General features: G+C 48.1%; 7 protein-coding genes across 7 annotated transcripts; 3 read left to right on the top strand and 4 right to left on the bottom strand.

Moving 5' to 3' along the window:
* Positions 1-63: 63 nt before the first annotated feature.
* On the bottom strand, positions 64-2,874 carry EV420DRAFT_1472811 (alpha,alpha-trehalase-neutral trehalase; the record flags this gene model as incomplete). Its single annotated transcript, XM_060469083.1, has 9 exons — positions 64-254; positions 309-408; positions 462-507; positions 554-643; positions 694-702; positions 766-873; positions 937-1,859; positions 1,910-2,380; positions 2,431-2,874. The coding sequence occupies 9 exons, from the start codon at positions 2,872-2,874 to the stop codon at positions 64-66; spliced, it is 2,382 nt and encodes a 793-aa protein (XP_060339411.1).
* Positions 2,875-3,823: 949 nt separating this feature from the next.
* On the top strand, positions 3,824-5,694 carry EV420DRAFT_51243 (zf-ZPR1-domain-containing protein). The gene is made up of 6 exons (XM_060482414.1): positions 3,824-4,041; positions 4,095-4,215; positions 4,264-4,904; positions 4,952-5,095; positions 5,144-5,341; positions 5,392-5,694. Exons 1-6 carry the CDS (start codon positions 3,880-3,882, stop codon positions 5,602-5,604), a joined length of 1,479 nt encoding a protein of 492 aa, XP_060339410.1. The 5' UTR covers positions 3,824-3,879; the 3' UTR covers positions 5,605-5,694.
* An 89-nt stretch (positions 5,695-5,783) lies between these two features.
* Positions 5,784-7,335, bottom strand: EV420DRAFT_1616176 (uncharacterized protein; the record flags this gene model as incomplete). Its single annotated transcript, XM_060475094.1, has 2 exons — positions 5,784-6,937; positions 6,987-7,335. The coding sequence occupies 2 exons, from the start codon at positions 7,333-7,335 to the stop codon at positions 5,784-5,786; spliced, it is 1,503 nt and encodes a 500-aa protein (XP_060339409.1).
* A 449-nt stretch (positions 7,336-7,784) lies between these two features.
* Positions 7,785-10,390, top strand: EV420DRAFT_1495637 (MFS general substrate transporter). The gene is made up of 17 exons (XM_060470856.1): positions 7,785-8,139; positions 8,192-8,288; positions 8,350-8,462; positions 8,517-8,530; positions 8,588-8,685; positions 8,732-8,928; positions 8,974-9,139; positions 9,193-9,216; positions 9,276-9,302; positions 9,355-9,429; positions 9,480-9,525; positions 9,579-9,608; positions 9,659-9,729; positions 9,785-9,874; positions 9,929-9,956; positions 10,019-10,119; positions 10,173-10,390. Exons 1-17 carry the CDS (start codon positions 7,881-7,883, stop codon positions 10,333-10,335), a joined length of 1,599 nt encoding a protein of 532 aa, XP_060339408.1. The 5' UTR covers positions 7,785-7,880; the 3' UTR covers positions 10,336-10,390.
* A 131-nt stretch (positions 10,391-10,521) lies between these two features.
* EV420DRAFT_1258351 (mitochondrial inner membrane protein Mitofilin) lies at positions 10,522-12,801 on the top strand (the record flags this gene model as incomplete). The annotated part of the gene is made up of 4 exons (XM_060466885.1): positions 10,522-10,596; positions 10,776-11,962; positions 12,016-12,703; positions 12,757-12,801. The coding sequence occupies 4 exons, from the start codon at positions 10,522-10,524 to the stop codon at positions 12,799-12,801; spliced, it is 1,995 nt and encodes a 664-aa protein (XP_060339407.1).
* Positions 12,683-14,125, bottom strand: EV420DRAFT_1495613 (uncharacterized protein). Its single transcript, XM_060470855.1, has 5 exons — positions 13,990-14,125; positions 13,782-13,940; positions 13,453-13,735; positions 12,999-13,405; positions 12,683-12,946 (listed from the first exon to the last, which is right to left on the bottom strand). The coding sequence occupies exons 1-5, from the start codon at positions 14,077-14,079 to the stop codon at positions 12,884-12,886; spliced, it is 1,002 nt and encodes a 333-aa protein (XP_060339406.1). The 5' UTR covers positions 14,080-14,125; the 3' UTR covers positions 12,683-12,883.
* EV420DRAFT_1495606 (SNF2 family N-terminal domain-containing protein) lies at positions 14,012-18,703 on the bottom strand. Its single transcript, XM_060470854.1, has 25 exons — positions 18,677-18,703; positions 18,551-18,625; positions 18,430-18,501; positions 18,259-18,375; positions 18,130-18,204; positions 18,004-18,080; positions 17,832-17,950; positions 17,688-17,785; positions 17,024-17,639; positions 16,884-16,973; positions 16,780-16,832; positions 16,680-16,721; positions 16,458-16,632; positions 16,239-16,407; positions 16,006-16,187; positions 15,877-15,955; positions 15,662-15,821; positions 15,452-15,606; positions 15,335-15,401; positions 15,180-15,282; positions 15,011-15,128; positions 14,854-14,957; positions 14,413-14,804; positions 14,143-14,361; positions 14,012-14,084 (listed from the first exon to the last, which is right to left on the bottom strand). The coding sequence occupies exons 1-24, from the start codon at positions 18,680-18,682 to the stop codon at positions 14,263-14,265; spliced, it is 3,243 nt and encodes a 1,080-aa protein (XP_060339405.1). The 5' UTR covers positions 18,683-18,703; the 3' UTR covers positions 14,012-14,084; positions 14,143-14,262.
* Between the last annotated feature and the right edge of the window lie 108 nt (positions 18,704-18,811).

Raw genomic sequence — 18,811 nt, 5'->3', positions numbered from 1 at the left:
AAGCTGAAAAAAACCGTCCGATGAAACAAGTGCGACCGTGACAGAATTAAATTAATCTAAGCTTTACTGCGACCCGATATCGATATCAAGGGCATCCATGGCCAGACCGAGAGGATCAGTCATAGGCACGTTTCTGTTTGCGATGACAGAATCGATTCCGGGGGATGCGCCGAAGAAGACCTCAGGACTGGTGCACGCAGCGACAGCCCTACGCATGTGTGTCGTCAAGAACGACAAGCCAACTTGATAGGCAGCTAATTGCGAAACTCGACATTAACAAAATGCCTTGTTCAATGAAAGCGACATACAGTTCATCCAACCGAAACCTTCACGTGGCACCATCTTGAAGTCAATGCCCTGATTGCCATACTCCGCATCTACTAGGTGTGATAGCTTGACCGCATCAAACTGTTTTGTCGGAAGGTTAATAACAGTTCATAATTAGAAGGGAACCAACGGACCTTCTCGGGAACAACTCCATTGAAATCAACGAAGGCAGTGGTCATCCTGGCAGATCATGAGTTCAAGTCGACCTGGAATCAAAGTAACATACATATAGAGGAAACGGTAGGCTAGCCGTTGCGCTTCCTCGAGGTATCCATATCGTTCTAGCCCCACCCAAAGCACGATTTGGTGAGGAGGCCTGTGAGTTGGTGTGAGAAACGCGTACTCGAGAGAAGATGGAATTCATACCATGCATAACTACATCACGGGAAACATGCATCAGATCGGCAAGACAATAATATGAGACACAGGGCAACATACGGATAATCCCATTGTCGGTTAGGCCGGTCTAAAGAAATCTTCCCGCGTGACTCTTCGGTTCCTGACACGACACCACCCAGGACCTCGAACTTCTTCAACGAATGGGATCTAGAAGATACAGCGAATAGTAAGTCTTTCCGTTCCCACGAGAACAACGAGAAGACAACGTACACGAGCTTCCGACACTGCTCTTCACTGGCACAGCCAGCCCAAAGGGACCAAAACGCTGTCACACTCTCATACAATATCTGCTTCTCTTTAACCGTATCGTAATCGAAGTAAAGACTCTTCGTTTCGTTCCAGAGGTACTTGTCAATCATCTCCTTCCGGAACGCCGCCCTCTTGAACCACTCATCGCTCTGCTGAGCCCTCCTGCGCGAACTTTCCCTTCTTGGATTTGCATACGCTTCCACCGAAGGAGGGAATGGCGACAAGGGGAAATCCTCCTCCAACTCAAGCTCGTCATCAAACACCTCTCGAATTGCAGTTCCGATGTCAACCTCGTACTTGTACAGCAACGCCTGCAGGTCGATAGTCGCAAGATTCGCACATCGTTTTTCAAACCTATACGTAGTGTCGTGTCCAGATTCGCGAACAGCACGATCATGCAAAAAGTACTCGTCTAACTGAGGCTCCTTCAACGTTCCGTCGTTGTATTTTTCGCTGAACTCCAGGATAGAAAGGCCATGCTTCTCAGCATAGGGCTCGAGGATGTGAGTGAAATGAGACGCTTCTGTCTCGGGAGGTATACCGAGGCCATCTGGGCGGTAGCGCGACAGTCCAGTTTTAGGATCCATGCGGGGCTCCGCAACCCACACAGTGTGATACTCCTTGATGGCTGCTTGAATAGCGCGTTTCAGCCAAGCTCTGTTGCCATCAACGTCAGATTGGTCGAGCTGGTTGTAGATCTGAAGAGCCATGTCGGTAAGGAATGGTGGCTGTGTACGGCAAAGGTAGTAGCTTCGGCTGCCGTTTAGGATCTTGTTGTAATGCCGGATTTCAAAGATGAAATGGTCAACCATGCCCTTCGCCATTGTCACCTGGCCATCGACGAGGAGTCCCAGAGATATGAAGTACGAGTCCCAGTTGTAGAGCTGCAGAAAGGGTAAGTGGCAAAGCTCATACATCATACGACAGAAGGAACCTCGTTGAACCGTGCACCAGGAACGATGAAAGGAATACCTTTCAAGGTTTTTCCGCCCTTGCCATCATCCACTTCGTTCATTGCCAAGGCGAGGATGCCGGGTTTAGAATTTAAGCTTTTGACGAAAGCGGGATCGTCAGGCTTCTCTGGGAGAACCTGTACATCGAGATTCATATGTGGCTTCTCTTTAGCGACCTTGCGGTAATATTCGGCCATGGCGGGTTCGCCGTAGGGAACGTAAATTCGAGGGTTGGATCGACTGGTGCGGTTCTTTGGATCAGCAGTAATAATTTCAAGACCGTCACCATCAATACGCCGCGTTAGGGAGTGCCAGAACGAGTTCTTGATCATACGTGACAGACGGTCAACAGGATTCTCGGTGAGCCTAGCTTCGTCAAGAACGATTCTCTTTCTGTTGTGGTCGCGTGCGAGAGCAAGCTCTTGTAGCAGATTCGACAGCATGTATGTGCCCTTGAAGACACTGAGGAGCGGAACACAAAAAAATGTAACCAAGGACGCACCCGAATATCAAATGTCTTAAAACCATTGCTCGTCGCCGTTCCCAACGCCATCATCTTTGGACCAGCGTCGGTGACACTTATCTGAAAATCTCCGTCCGTATCCTCCTGCTCCAGAACAACTCGAATGGTCTCCTCGACGTCGATTAGGAAGCGCCTAGGTGCGGTGACGGCTTTCTCGTCATGAGACATACGACGCGGTCTCAAGTGCCAGTCCTCCTCAAAGGCCGGCGCTCGCTTAGGCTTGTAGCCATGGATATGAGACTGGAACCAGGTGAATACTTCCTCGAGGACGGCAATGATGCTGAAACCTACGTGACTGTACGTCCGGGAACGAGTGAATGACTCCCCGCCGCCATAATAAGTGGCAGCGTCGACATTGACGGGTCTGCTTGCCTGGTCGTCAATGAAGGACACGCCGGCAGGATGGGTAAGAACGGGTGCCATGAAAGAGAAAGAGAAAAAGATGAGGAGACAATGGATAAAGGGAAAGGAATGAGCGGAAACAATGTGGGGTAAAGGTACACGATGCGTGGGAATTTGTCGTCTAAATTGCTGACAACAATGACCTCGACATCGGACTAGCAACAGGATACATATGGCTCACCTTCTCTACCACTGTCTCTACCGTGGGTGCCGGAGTGACACTGCGATTCTTTCTCTATAAAATCGGATGATTGGTCCTTGAATCTGGCAGCACGTCAGTGAGAGGTACTGAGCGATACACGGAATGCTGAGAATGTTAGCCCTTATAGGCGCTCAAACGGGACCCTGCCAGCTAGCTTGAACGCCGTTCTTCTAAAAGGGCCATCATTTTTTGTACCATTCAGTAATAACAGTAACTCCGTTTATTGATGCATGATGGGCTGTTGCGTCACCACTACAGCACCGGTTCACTTTACTCCGTTCAGGGCACCCCACTACAATCTCTCACGCTTGAAATTTTTATGGGGAAGATTCCTTACCGTATAGTCGACGCAAGGCCACCCTCTCCTGGACGCCCGAGGCTGGGGTATAATAATCCGGGCTTCCTTTCGTAAATGTCTTGCGGATGAACGTAAAGATAAATGTTGCTCACGCTCTGAAGAAGCACAAGCACAGGTTATGTTCACTGCGAACCTGATGGAGCCATCACCTCTGCGTGATTTATTACTTGCAACCGAAGGCAACGGGACATCCTACACATTAAAACATTGAATACTTAACAAATGGCGAAGGCCTCGTTTAAATATCATCGGACGGGCAATTCGCGTATTGCAGAGGTGGTTGTGTATCTAGTTTTGCTGCAAGGATGATAGTACCGTTATCTATGAACATGCATAATCATGGACAGAGATATCGATCGAACCAGAATTCGAGAGAGTTCGACTTGAAAATTTTAGATCATTTTCGATCACCTTCCTCTTCTGATTCTGACTACGTGCTCACCGGCCTTCTCTTTCCTCCACAGCCATGACCAAGGCCAATGAACTCTTTCCAAGTATTGGATCCGCTGCAGATAAGGCCGACTTGCTCCCCGAAAAAGACCAAGAAATCGGCGAATCAAACGCGGACGATACAGAAGATAGGCCTACCCAAGAAATCGAGTCACTCTGCATGAAATGCGGCGAGCAGGTCCTTATCTTACTCTATCCGAGATCATAAATATCTGACTGTTCTCCTAGTAGGGTGTTACCAGGATGCTACTCACGTCAATTCCATTTTTCCGCGAAGTCATCGTTATGTCATTCCGATGTGAGCATTGCGGGGCGACGAATAATGAAATACAGTCTGCAGGCACCATACGTCGTGCGTTCATACCCGGTCTCATCGTGAATACTCTCTGATGAAACGTAGCTGAAGGGACCATCTACACCGCGCGTATACTCTCCCGATCCGACCTTAATAGACAAATTGTTCGCTCCGCAAGTTGCGAGATCGTGATCCCGGAATACGAACTCACACTCCCGCCGTCCGCTCGCGGTCAACTCACGACGGTGGAAGGCCTGATCCGTGATGTTGTAGCTGATCTGAGCATGGACCAACCGCTGCGGCGCATCCAGGATGAAGACAGTTACACGAAAATCCAAGCTCTAATCGACAAATTAAAGGAGATCCTTGGCGATGAGGAAGATGAAGACGAAGAGGTACAGGTTAGAAAGGCAGCGGAAAAAGACCATATCTCTATGCCATCTTTCACGCTCAAGTTGGACGATCCCTCAGGAAACTCATTCATTGAGTTCGTAGACAACATGGCAGACCCCAAGTGGAATATGAGAACATATCCCCGGACATTGAAGCAGAATATAGCGCTGGGACTGGTCGCACCGTCTGAGGAAAATGAGGGAGCTCTCCAGACTGTCAAAGAGGGTGATGAAGAGTTGGGCGGTGGCGAAGCTGGAACCGACGAAGAGATCTTCGTCTTCCATGGGCCATGTTCAAGCTGTGGTCATCCTATTGATACCATGATGAAGAAAGTCAACATACCTTACTTCAAGGTGTGGTACCGCTCTGTTTCATATTCATCTATCTGACGATATCCTAGGACGTTATCATCATGTCCATTAACTGTGATCGTTGTGGATACAGGGACAACGAAGTCAAGTCTGGCTCTGCTATATCAGAAAAGGGCAAACGGATAACACTCAAGGTCGAGGACCGTGAAGACTTGAGCAGGGATATTCTTAAAGTACGGCCTTCTTTCTTCGATGATATTGAAGACTGATGTATTCCCCAGAGTGAAACTAGTGGCATGGAGATTCCAGAAATCGATCTCGTGTTACAACACGGCACCCTTGGAGGTCGTTTCACCACCCTCGAAGGGATCCTCGACCAGGTATACGAGGAGCTATCGGAAAAGGTCCTCAGACTTGGAGACTCTTCGACTATTGGCGAAAGGAAGACATTCGAAGAATTCCTCAAGGGCCTGAAAGAGGTACGTAGATCAAAACACGTTACTACACTTCCGACCTCATTTTTTTTTAGGTGAAGAACGTTGAACGACCGTTCACGCTCATTCTCGACGACCCTTTGGCCAACTCATATGTGCAGAACTTGTATGCCCCCGACCCGGATCCCAACATGACTGTTGAGTTGTATGACCGGACATGGGAGCAAAACGAGGAGCTAGGTCTCAATGACATGAAGGTAGAGAATTACCAGGAAGATGAAGAGAAGCAAAAGCAAAAGCAATCATAACAAAGCGTATAGGTGGCGCTATTACGATTTACGACACAGTATTCAACAATCGAAAGCATGCAAGTACGTGTACAGTTACTAGACAAAGGCTTCTTGTACCAAGTAGAATTACATACCGTAGTGTACTCCCTATTAAATAACGATAAGCGAAGTGACTACACATGAACTGTAAGCCGTGATCATATACCGGCTTCAGCAGGTATACCGAGAGCTGCCAACGCTTCTAGACCAAGCTTAGCCCAGTGAGAGACTAAAGCTTCGTTTTCGAACCACAATTTATCTTTCACGGCTAGGGGAGAAGGGGATGAAGGATCAACGTGCTGATTGTCTGGCGGTTGTGGCGACACAAAAATAGAATTATCTTCCGAGTGACCGTCCAGATCTGGGAGCACAACTGGTTCAAGCCCAGGTGAAGAACATGACAAGTCATGCTCTGTAGTTTGAGACGAGGGCACAAGCGGAGGAGACGATGGGGGTTGTGATGAACTCGATTCCTTCCTTTTCGGTGTTGTGGGAGAACCATCTTCCGGAGTAAGTTGTGACAAACTGGAAGGTTGGTTTGTTTCTACAACCAAATCACGCACTGGGGATTGCGCTCGTAGAAGCGATGAAGAGGGAGAAGTATTATTATGAGCATTTGCTACTGAAGAGTCCTCGGGAGATATTGATGTCGCTTCAACGGTGGGTGAGGAGTAGTCAGGCGTGCCAGAGTCAAAAGAACGAGATTTTTCGCCATCGAGCTCGACGTTGTCACTAATCCGCCTACGTTTTCTTGTCCCTGATTTTTCGACCTCTTCATCGGCTGTTTCCTCCCGCGTTAACATTGGCTTCTCTTCCTCCTCCTCACGCACACCACTCCATAGGCCAGTTTGTCGCATCCATCCAGAAACATTACTCTCCCCCTTTATTGTATCGAGCACGCCGATAACAGCCAACAAGATCTGATCATAGCCGAGGGCCTTCTTTGACTTTTTCCGCTTTTTCTGAGAAACGACAGCTCCAGCATCCTGAATGTCAGAAGGGGGCTTGTCTCTTTCGTGCTGCCGGGTAGAGAGGTCTCGGCCTCGGATTTGGGCGGTGTACTCGGGTACACAGAAATGGTTCCACGGTTGAAGTTGAGCTTTAAGCGGAGAATCGTCGAGAAGGAGGGTAGTGAGGGCGGAGTGTGCGTGTGCGGAAGGGGATGGTTCAGTTATAGGCGCTGGCCAGTCGGTTGAATGAGACGGTCCATCTTCGCTGCTTGATAGTGCAGAAGCTTGTTCATTTTCGTCTGGCAACAGCGAAAGCGCAGCCCATGGCTTGGCGAGGTCCTTGGTTGTCTGCGTTTTCTGGTCTGCAAATACGTTCAGCGAAGTCGATGGAACAAGAAATAAAAAACATACGATATTGTAAACTTGTCAATCCAAGCGTATCTCGAGCCCACACAGCAACCAACTTATCCTTCTCCTCCTTGAAGCACTGATCCACCATATGGTTAACATTGAATGGTTGCGCTGAACTCCAAACCATGGTGTCCAACCATTCTAGCGTCTTGGGATGAAATAGGTACTGCCTGAATGATCCCATGTAAGGACGGGGATGTACGACCCGGGGCTGAGGTTCTGAAGAGCCGTTGGCTCTGTCACGCCGGTATCTGCGTGGACCTTGGGGTCTCCCTTCTCTATATAGCAAAGTGCCATTTAAGTCTAAAATGAGAAGCTTTCGTGAGGAAGAAGGGTCGTCTATAGGCATAGAAGACTGCTGCGAGAGTTCGAGGTATTCAGCAGAAGGCTCGGTAGGTATTGGCGGGGGTGAAGGTGATGGATCTCGGCGCCGTGGAGACCATCGTCGCGCTTCGTAGTATGTCGGTCTTCTCTCAAGGGGATCCGACGTATGATAATCGTCGTATGGCTGGGCTTGCCACTGGTTATTATAGTACCCGTAAGGATTCCAAGCCTGCGGCCATGACTGTCCGTCATTCTGTCCGTATGAAGAATCGTAGTATCGTGAATCGTCATTCCATTGACGAGAAGAGTAGTCGAGGTCGTTTGGATCGACGTGGGCGTAATAATCGTATCCGTGACCTTGAAAAGTCATTCTAGGAGAGGATCTAGCACGAATGACGAGCGTGAAGACGGGACGCTGGAAGTCCCTGCACAATGAGGAGTGACGTGCTAAACGGAGAAGGACAACGTGCGATCGTCGTGCATTCGCCATTCTTTCCCATCAAATATGATGCACCGGGAGTACTTTTTTTCAGCGAACTCCTTGGATTTCAATTTTTTGCTCTGGTTATCATGTCCAGCGACCAAGCCGTTGAAAAGACGTCGAATGAGGTAGAGACGGCTGAGGTAGAAGAGTACACGACGACGCGGAGAGAACTATGGTCGTATTATCTCTATTATGTGGGCAACAACGGGTTGTCGGGATTCAATTTTGGCCCTTCGCAGTTCCAGAATCTTCTTTCTCTAGCAGGCTATGACCCCAAGGACCCACCATTCGTGACGCCGTGCTCGAACAGCTGCGTTTTGCCATATCTTGGTCAAGTTCGTGACAGTGAGCCCACTCCTTCATCAGACTCTGGGTGTACGCTGATCGTGTGTTCCAGTACATTCCATTGTCTTATTGACGAATGGCATCAGCTTTGCTCTTCAAGCCGCCCTTCTTTTGTTCATTGGCGCATGGGCAGACTATGGTCGCTGGAGGTCTCGTCAAATTTCTTGCAAGTCAAATTCCATTTGATGTTGAACCCGCCTATCTCCCTAGACCCAACATCACGATATTCTTTACCCTCTTTGCCGTAGGCGTGTCTTTTGCATGGTTGGGGGTAGACGACCCATCCAAATGGCGCGCCGGTATAGTCTTGTATATCCTGGGATGTACGTCTTCGTCCATCTCTTAGTCCACACGCTCTATGTCTAACGTATCTAAAGTGATAACTTATCAGGTGGGCATGGATACCACAGATTATGGTTTTTTCTTTACTCAGGATTCCTACCTCAAGTGTGCGCTGACATTTTGGACGGCTGCCTTTCCTGGGCTCGCTCAGGACCTTCCTGATGTCAAAAGCTCGTTGAGTGAATTAAACAACGGTCATAAAAGGTCATATCGATTAATGTCTCGCATTCTTGTCCTGACACCGCCATAGTCAACAAGATCATGAAGTTTTGGCCTCGCTGGCAAAAAATCGGATATCCAATATCTCATTTGCTGTATGCTCGGCTGGCGAAATTATAATACTTGCGGTCATGGTGGGGATCCTCAAAGGGTTGCGATCAGACGAAAGCACAGAGAACAACACAAAGGCATTCAGTGTCTTGATTGCGTTTTCAGGAGGGGTTTGGTGTATGTCGTATTTCTCTGTCAGTGGGCTGTCAGCCTGACCAACAGTACTTTGCGCCTTGCCTTGGTTTGTTCTGGAAAAGAGGCGTCCTGGTCTGCAGCTTCCTCCCGGAACTAGTCTTATGATAGTTGGTTTCAAGCAAGCCTACGTCGCGTTTAGGGAATGTATGCGGCTCAAGCAGACCTTCTTATACCTTATCTTTTATTTCCTCATGTACGCCGCTCCCTTCCCTAATCGGTGTCGTTGATTGACCACTTGTTATGCAGGGGGGACGTTCTAAACACCACTGTGTTAGTGGTCCCTTACTCTTGATCCTCGGCTTAAATAAATATTTGACCTCAATACATAGCACTGTCATTGGTACTCTACAGAATAGGTTTGTCCGTGACTCTTTCTAATGTGGATCTCCTGACACACAGGGTATAAAGCGTAGTGGCTTACTCAACTCTTCAGCTGACTTTGCTCCTCATCGTTGGTATTGTGGCGCAGGGCATGGGCATCTAGTATGTCAATATTCTAACAACCGGAGTCGAACTCAACTTAGTTTGTTCAGTCTTTTCTGGCTGGTGCAAAAGCGTTATAGTATTAGCACGAAGGCTGTTAGTAGCTCTTATCTTCTTTATGTTGAGGCCATTGACGAACTATTGATCAGATGCTATTATTCAATGTGTTTTGGATTATCGTCGGTTACAGTGCATCTCTGCTTGAGGTTTCTCCTCACGAACTTGTTAGGTTCTAACGATTTGGGGCCTTATTGGCGTTCATACGGACAAATTTGGATTCAAACACGTTTGGGAAATATGGTTCGCTGCATTCGCTCTCTATCGCTATAATCACCCTTGTAACGAGTTCATAAAGGTTGTATCAAGCTTTCTATGGTCTCTTAGTGTGTCCTTGGTACGCATACAGCCAAACCATGGTTAGCGAAGTTTCACCGCTTCCTCAGATGTAGGGTCTTCGTCCACTTTCAACAAACGTGTAATTTGGCTCATGTAACTGCAGGTTTCTGTTCTTTGCTTTGTTTTCCGTCGTAAGTGCCGTTTGCTTCAACACCGTCAACGCTGTCAATTACTGATCATATATCTTCAACAGGTAGGCAAAACCTCTGCATTCATTGGTCCTCTTGTGTCATCTGCCATCATAATGGCTTCGAATAACAACGACAACATGCCTTTTGCTTTTTTGTTTGCACTGTGAGTGGATATCCTCTCTTCTACCAAGGTCACTTCTTTATAAATTGGTTCAGAGGTGTTTTCAGCACAGTTTTTCTTTGGCTGGTGGACGTTGAGAAAAGTCGCGTTGAATGTGCAGAGTTTGTTCAAGCCGAGGCGAAACACAGAGCATTTGAGTCGGATGTTGCTTCAGATACCGTAGACAACGGAAACGTCGATGAAAAAGTCAATATGTAGGCTTGTATGCTGAACTAGTAGATTCAAGAATGGGGTGTCCGCCACCGACACGGCTTACATGAGCAGAATGCTTCCGGACCAAATCGGAAAGTTTCCGTTCACGGTCCTGAACGCCAACGTTACATATTCTCCGTCTACTATACTCTACATCAAGTACTCCAGGGCTGGAGGTTGCTTGTGCACGGCATGCATCGTGTTGGACTTGCCTCTAGGTCCATGTCGTCGACCGCTGGTCGGGGAGCTGTGCGGGTGTCCAGGAGGGTAAGTCTTCCTCGTTCTTGGTGTCGGACGAACGAGTGCTGTGGTATTGGCTCCGTTGAGTGTCACTTGGACAACAAGGATGGTAGAACAGAGTTGGAGAGCACTTTTTACGTGTCGAACGACCCATATGCTACGTTCCAATGCTCCAAGGCGGCCATGCTGACTTGTGTGGCTATTAGCGTCTTGCGACGGAGGCCTCTGAAGCGTCGACAGTAACACCAAAAAAGAAACCTCGGATTTTCAGGCGGATTTTCTGGACCACGGCAACGCTTACCGGCACCTTTTACGTCGGCAGCACCTTCGTCTCGTTCAACAACCAGACCTATTATAATTTCTTCAACGACCATGTCCCTCTTGGTCAATCCATGCTTGAATATGCTGAAACGCATCATTGGGACACCCTCACAGTCGCAACGGCAATAGAATATACCAAGGACGCCGTCATTTCTGTTCAGCGTTTCGTCACTAACTCAATTAATGGTGCACCTAGCGCCATTGAAAACGCGAAGCATATGGCCGAGCAGAAGGCCGGTGAAGCGCGAGACGCAGCTGTCAAGACTTACGAATCGTCGAAGGAGCGGGCCAAGGCGGTTGCCTCGAACATTAAAACGGATGTACGGAAAGTAGAGGACAAGATCACGGGAAAGCAGGACGTCTTAGAGAAGCATCGAGAGCAACAGATTGCCGACGAACTCCTTGAGCTCGTTCACCAGGCTGAAGACGCGTTGGCAGGCAAGATACCACCTCCTGCTGTCCCTGCTGCTCCTGCCCCTGCCCCTGCCGATACACCGAAAGCCCTTGAAACCCCTCCAGAAAGCCCGCCAGTGATCCCAGCTCCTGAGAAAGTAGCTGATAATGTGTACACGGAACCGTTACCTGTTGGATTCGAACCACCTCCTGGCTTCCAACGTCCCGCACCACCTCCCAAAAAAGAGGCACCTCCTCCCGAACCTCCCGCTGCACTTCCCCTCATCGCGCCATCAATTGCTGATGTATCCGACCCAATCATCAAGCACCTGGCTGGCACCATCGATGACCTGGCTTCGTACCTCAAATCCAACCCTAATGCCGCTTCCCAGATTACCCCCGTACTAGAAGCTGCCAAGGGCGACTTGTCTTCTCTCGTTGACAAGATTGAGACTGTGAAGGACGAAGAACGGGCTGGACTGCAGGCAAAGATGGACGAACAGACCAGGGAATATACTATCAAAATGATTGAACTGGAGATGGAAGCTCAGGATAAGCTTGATAGTCAAGAGGATGAGTTCAGGAAGGCATTCGACCAGCACCAGGTTGAACTGACACGCGCCTACCGGGCGAAATTGGATAATGAGCTCAAGACGCATCTCGAAATTATCAATGAGAGGTGTGAAAACCTTGTCTTGACCTTGAGAACAGAAGCTAACCTGTTTTCGATAGACTCAAGGAAGAAGTCATTGCGCAAGGAATTGAGCTCCAACGTCGGTGGATTCGCGAAATCAAGGTTCGAGTAGAACAAGAACGTGGCGGACGCCTTGCCAAACTCGACGAACTCTCCACGCAACTCAAGCGTTTGGAACGTATTGCTCTGGATAATTCGGTTTATTTAGACGAGAACATCCGGATACACGCTCTTTGGACCGCAGTGCGCACACTGACATCTTCTGCACTCTCATCTCCTGTACGAAAACCATTCCGTGAGGAGCTCCGGATCCTCCGGCATGTTGCTACTGCCCGTGAAGATCCAGTTACCTCTGCTGCCCTTGACGCTCTCGAGTCAACCGAAGTCCCTGACGTTGGTGTTGAGCCATTTGCTGACCTTGCGTCGTGGTTCACGACATCTGTTGCTCCCAAGGTGTCTAATGTTGCATTGGTGCCCGACCAAGATGCTGGATTGCTTTCGCATCTTGCCAGCCACCTTCTGTCGAGCTTCCGGTTCAAGAGGCATGGCTTGGTTTCCGGTGATGACGTCTTGAGTGTTTTGGCGCGGGCGGAGTACTATTTGAACGAAAAGGACCTCGATAGTGCTACACGAGAGTTGAACCAGCTCAAGGGAACTGCCCAGGTTCTGTTGTCTGATTGGTTAGAAGCTGCGCGGAGACGCCTGGAGGTACAACAAGTGTTGGAGGTATGTATAGCTTCTTTTGTTTGGAGTGAATCTGCTGAACCAGATAATTACAGGTGGTACAAACTCAGGCTACGTTAGCATCGTTGTTACTTGTGTAATAACAACACACTAGAAATGGGTAAAAGCAGCGAAACACGAAGCGTTTGGCATTCTTTAAGTGGGGTGAACTGGCTGAAACAGTTATGATGCAGCTGTGCCGTTCATGGCGCATTCGCAGATGACTTGTGCTCGCCTTACGACGGTCTATATACAGAGAGTTAGTTACATCGGGTGTTTCGACTGATACTATTCTAACCTGTAAAGTTTCTGTCGAAGGCCCATCAGGTAATGCTGGAGCCCTTGTGACCTTCACCAAGCCCGGAAATATTGTCGCACCAACTCTGTCTATGTCTCCTCTTTCACTTTTTAGACATCGTTTCACGAGCTCTATCTGCCGTGGATAGAGCGTGCTGCCAAGTTCTGGAACAAAGGCCCGATAAAACGCGTCGCCCGACGTTGTGTTGGATCCATGCAACATCCGAGAAAAGTCGTATGCGGATTCAAGAATAGAGATACCTCCCGCGGCGGGCACGACACCCCCCAAGACCTTCACGAGCTTCGGGACCTGCTCTTCCAGAATACTGAGAGACATGTCGGGAGTACATGATTCAACGGCTGCAGAAAATGTCTGTCGTCGCCAGACACAGGCAACGGTGGGATCACCTGTAAATCATCAATAGCAGTAGTCTTGAAATTAATCAAAGCCATACGAGCAAATAGATGTTCATGAATCCGCGCTAGCTGTATATTGGCGTCGGTCGAGTTGGTCACCATCAGACAATTAATGATGCCTTCAGATATCGTCTCCGACATTGCATGGCGCAGCAGATACTGCACCTGCATGGATGTCCCCCTTATCTGAGCAGCGACATCAGGACCGTTCGGTACATCACTGAGAACAGCGTTGCATATAACCTCGAATGAGGCTGGTGGACTTCGTACGATCTCCGATGCCCATCGATTGATGAGTTTGTCCAATTGCGAGGCTGCATTCTACTGCCGGGTTGGTAAAAAGGTCCACAGACAGGGTCGGGCGTACTTTGATAGAGAAGTCATCGACAGAATTTCCTCCCTTTCCAGCCCGATCGGTATTGGATCCTCCTTCAAGCAATGCTATCCTAGCACGAAGCTGAGCTACTTGTCTCTCCTGCTCTTCTAGTTGAGCCCGTTGTTGTTCTACTTTTTCGTGGGCAATTCGCTGGGTTCCGGTGAGACGGCTATATTTTGGCAAAAGTGGATTTCCGTACAAAATTGGTCAATGCGTATCGGTATTGCTCGCCAGAAACAACATCTTGGGGTACGCCCTGGTACTGAGCTCCATTTTGTTGGTAGGACATGATAGCTAGAGTACAAGATGAACGTTAACTTTGATCATTGTCAGTGATGACAGGGGCACGTACCCGTTACAGCTCTTATGATCTACATCAGTTTTGCGCATTTCACTTAAGAAATCCAATAATCTCTATCTAAAACATAAATTACAACACTAATGGATACAAAGGTATCTAGCCGTCGACGGTCTACGTCTTCTTTTTCTTCGCAGGCCTCTCCTCCACCTTAACCTTGGCTGATGCCGACTTCTTAGACTTAGTCACAGACACCTCCTCATTAGTACGCTTCTGGAGACGACACTTCAGAAACCTTAACAGAAATACGAGAAGGACACGAACCTTGCCCTTCGACGACGTGACCAAATGAGGCATCGTCGTCTCAGCTTCCTTCTCTATCATGCCCAACAGTGTGTTGCATCTCCTCTGCAGCTCTTGAGGTGACCGACTTTTGAAGAACCAATCAAAGCGGAAGAGGGGACTCTCCATGATATCCCTCTTGATCTTATCATACACGTCGTCTGTCTGTAAGCCGTAGTGATGTAACCGAAGTAATAGGTATCGATCTTCTTCCTCGGTATAGACTTTTCCTTTGGTCGTCGGGTAGTTGAGATCCAGCTCATGCATAGGATATTTCACCGATTGTATCTTGTGCTGGAGTAGATAAGTATGCATGTCGCGTTTGTTTCGCTTGGCTTCGCCTTCTACGATGCGCGCTTGAATTCTCGGGTACTCTGTGTAAAGGTCAGCCTGAAGGAAGCATTGACGTATTTCGATGATTACCTGCCAGTGTTTTCCACTTTTTCTGGAAAACCTGGAAGTACTTCTTTACTTCCGCAGCCGTCTTGTCTTGTATATCAGATGCGTATTCTTCCCAATCTGCATCCCTGATGGGTCCGTTGTATTAGGTGCTGCTGAAAACAACGAGTGAAATAGTTACCATCCATAGGTCTCCAAACCCTTCACGAACTGCTGGAAATCGCGTCGACTCCAGTCAGGGAAACCTTGGTCTATGTATGAGTCCTTCAAAGCTATCTCAGCTTCAGTGAGAGGTTCAGCTACAGCATGCTTCGTCAGAGCCTGATTTTCTTGTATAATAGACGACGTACCCGTCTCTATCAGCTGTTGGGCCGCAAACCTCTCTTCCTCTAATTTTTCTGGGGTATCATCGGGGCCAGCCTCACGCAGGGTGGCGGATATACCATTAATCCTCTGTTCATTCGCCGGTATCAATGAGAATTCACCAGAACCATAATGTACGAACCTTGTGCACAGCAAGTTCACGGTCTTGCAGCGCAGCTAGTTGGGGAGGGAAGAACTGAAAGTCTTGGCTGAATTGAAAGGTCAACAGGACTTCGAAAAAGAAAGACCGGACACAAACATTGCAATCTGCTTGGGTGCACGAGGAATCTTGGCAGCTTTTTCTGGTTTAGAGGGTCCAGCGCGTAACGTGTCCTTGAAGTAATTGTCCACGGAGTAGTTGGACTTGCGTTCTCGTTTCGACAGTGACAGAAGACTCATGCCCAGGTTTTTCCGCTGTCATTGTAGCTGGTTAATTCGGTCCGGGCCAGCACCACTTTGAAATACTCACTCCGCTTCTGAAGTCTTCACCCTCCCATTGCTGGACAGACGCTTCTGACTTGAAGTTGCTCAGATCTTCGAAATTAAGGCCTTCGTATCTGCTGTTCAGCTCAACGGTCCTCTCTTCTCCGCGCTGTATAATGGCATCGATGTCTTCATTTATCAGCACCCTGATGATGAATTGAAGCTGAATAAACGCCGAGTCATAAAACATATGAGGCTTACTCATCCGGCGTTGACGTTGAATTGATGATCTTGTCAGCACCGTGAGTGATCATTTCCAACAACTCATCCTTATTAGCAGCTGAGAAATATTTGTTAGGTGAGGATGGAAACCTGAGCTGGAAAACAAACATTTTGTTTGCTGTGTTCGACCTTGCTGGATGACAAGCTGGTCCAAACGCAGTTTTTGTGCTGCGCGTTCCAGCATTCGTTCTTCTACGCTGCCTTCGGTAATTAAACGGAAAACATACACCTGTTTTGTTTGACCAATCCGATGAGCACGATCCATAGCTTGCAGATCTGCCTGAGGATTCCTAAGGGCGTTTTGAGAAGCATGAAAAGTGAGGAAATCATTGAAATCATACCAGTCACTGTCGTACAGAACGACAATATCTGCCGTCGTCAGATTGATACCAAGGCCCCCAGCACGAGTCGTGAGCAAAAAGAGAAACTTGTCACTGTCTGGTTTGTTGTATTCATCGATAGCAGCGATACGATCTTCATGAGCAGTCCCTCCATCAATCCGACAGTAATCTGAAAATGACAGTAAGTATCATTGTCCACAGGGTCTAAGAAGTACGAACTATATTGTCGGAAGTGGCAGTAATCTTCCAGGATGTCGAGGATACGACTCATTTGAGTGAAAATCAGTACCCGCGAGCCTTGAGCTTTCATTGACTTGAGAAGCTTGTCCAGAATGATCATCTTGCCACAATTATCGATCAAGTGCTCATCAGTCGTGTAAGGCGGTCCAGGTTCCTGTGAAGTCTGATCAGCTGTATCCCAAGGCTGTACATGAGACTTACAGCGCCGTCAAATAGGTATGGATGGCATGTTACTTTACGCAGCTTAAAAAAAGAAATAGATGAGAAAGCTAAAGCGAGATGAGCAAAGACGGATGCCTACCTGCATCACCATATTCATGAGCCGAGTTTTCCCCTCCTTCTTACCAGTCAAACCTAGGAGGAAGCTTAGCATACAATACGTGCACAGTGAATCGATACTATTACCATTGACAGCATCTATGTCTTTCTCTAGTACAGACCTATACCATTTTCTCTGCATATCCGTAAGACCGACGTAGATATTGATTTCTTTCTCTGTAAGAAAATCAGGATTTTCGGAAGATAAAAATTAATTTGGAACGCACTCGGAAGGAGACTTTTTTCTACATCAGCTTTCACCCGCCTTAGTAAGAACGGCCGTAAAATCTTATGGAGCGCCTCCACCACCTTTTTGCTTTTTTCCGCTTCTTCGTCTGCCCCAGTAGCATCTTTGTGCAGGAAACTATCCAAGTCGGCATAGTCGACAAAGATTTCCGGGCAAATGAAGTTTAGCAATGCAAACAACTCTTTCAGATTGTTTTGTAATGGCGTCCCTGTTATTAAGAGTCGTCCGCGAGACATGAAAGAGCGCACAATCTGCGACAAAATGGAGTCCACATTTTTGATCCTGTGAGCCTCGTCGATAACAATATACTCGAACGAGAATTTCTTGAAAGCAGATTTCTCGATGAGACAAATCTCATACGAGGTTATGCAGACCTCGAAATCCTGAGGTATTAGACGCTCGGCGATGATGTCCGCGCGTTCTTCCTTTGAACCAGTCAGAACAGCAACATTGAAGTCGGGTGACCACTTTTCAAATTCACGACGCCAATTCTGTAGCGTAGACTTTGGTACGACGATGAGATGGGGTCCAGTGATGCCACAGTAATGTTTGAGGTATGAGAGGAAAGAAATGGTCTGGAGGGTTTTGCCGAGGCCCTGGAACAGAACGTTAGAGATAACGGCGAGTTCGGAAGTAGAACGTACCATTTCGTCCGCAAGAATTCCATTGAGACCATTATGGTGCAACGAGACCATCCAATTAAGACCTTGGAGCTGGTAGGCGCGCATGGTACCCGTTATGACTGTAGAGGGGTTAGCATCCTTCTGAAATCCAGAAGAGGAACATACAGCTTGGAGATTCCTCGAAAACAAAAGGTTGATCATTCCCGTCAACAGCGGCTTCTCCATCTTTCAGCAACTCCTCATCTTCTTCTTTCTCCGACCGACGGTGTCGCGTGTTGTTGTTACTAGAAACCAGGGTATGTGAGAATAAGTGGGTTTGCCACAGTAGGAGGCGTACGCTGCTTTCTTTCGTCCACGTCCTTTCGGTTTCGGCTCTGAATCTAACATAGCAGCATACTCCGGATCGCGAGCTTTCTGAAAATAATTATGAGTAATGCTTCTGAGCAAGAGAGAAGCCACCTACCTTGATATCCACAAAGTGCTTGAATAGATCTGTTTGACCCAGAAGGTAGGAGTACCGTTTTATCGAATCGGCTTGCTAGACAAAGTGACTCAATTACGCAATTATTGGATGGCTGCCAACCATACACACCTTGGCTTTGTCCATTTCCTGGCGCTGGGCCTGTAATTTATCCTCGGCGTCTAGTCTCCGTTGCTTTCTTTCTTCTCTATCGAGGGCGGAACGGCCTCTGCGTTTGGGCACCGGCTCCTTCGAATAACAACATCAATTACAGGCATCGCGTCACCACTGCGTGTCACATACTTCAACGGGATCCGGTTCACTGGCCAGCTCATCTTCCTCAAACTCGCTCTCTCCGCTTAGTCCATGACTAGCCTGTTGCCGGTATTAAAAAATGTACGAAACATGCTATTTTCTGCTGTACCTGGCGAGAAACAATATTGCTGGGAACAACATCACTCAGGATGTCATCGTCTAAGGGTGGCTCCGTGGTGAACGTCTGTCGTTGGGATCAGAATAAAGAACACAGCGCGAGAGAACATTGACGTACACTCATGATGGTCAACGCACTGAAGAGAGAACGATGTCACGCGTGATGTGACAAAGCGCGCCCTGCCACGATTCGGGATGCGGGCCGATTCTCCGCTGTTGTTTAATCCGCAAAACCTGTGCAGTGGTTAGCCTA

This window comes from Desarmillaria tabescens, assembly GCF_030435595.1.
Source record: "Desarmillaria tabescens strain CCBAS 213 chromosome Unknown EV420scaffold_1, whole genome shotgun sequence".
NCBI classification, from domain to species: Eukaryota; Fungi; Basidiomycota; class Agaricomycetes; order Agaricales; family Physalacriaceae; genus Desarmillaria; species Desarmillaria tabescens.
Note: the sequence above shows the minus strand (reverse complement) of the source record. Positions and strands in the feature narration are given on the sequence as shown.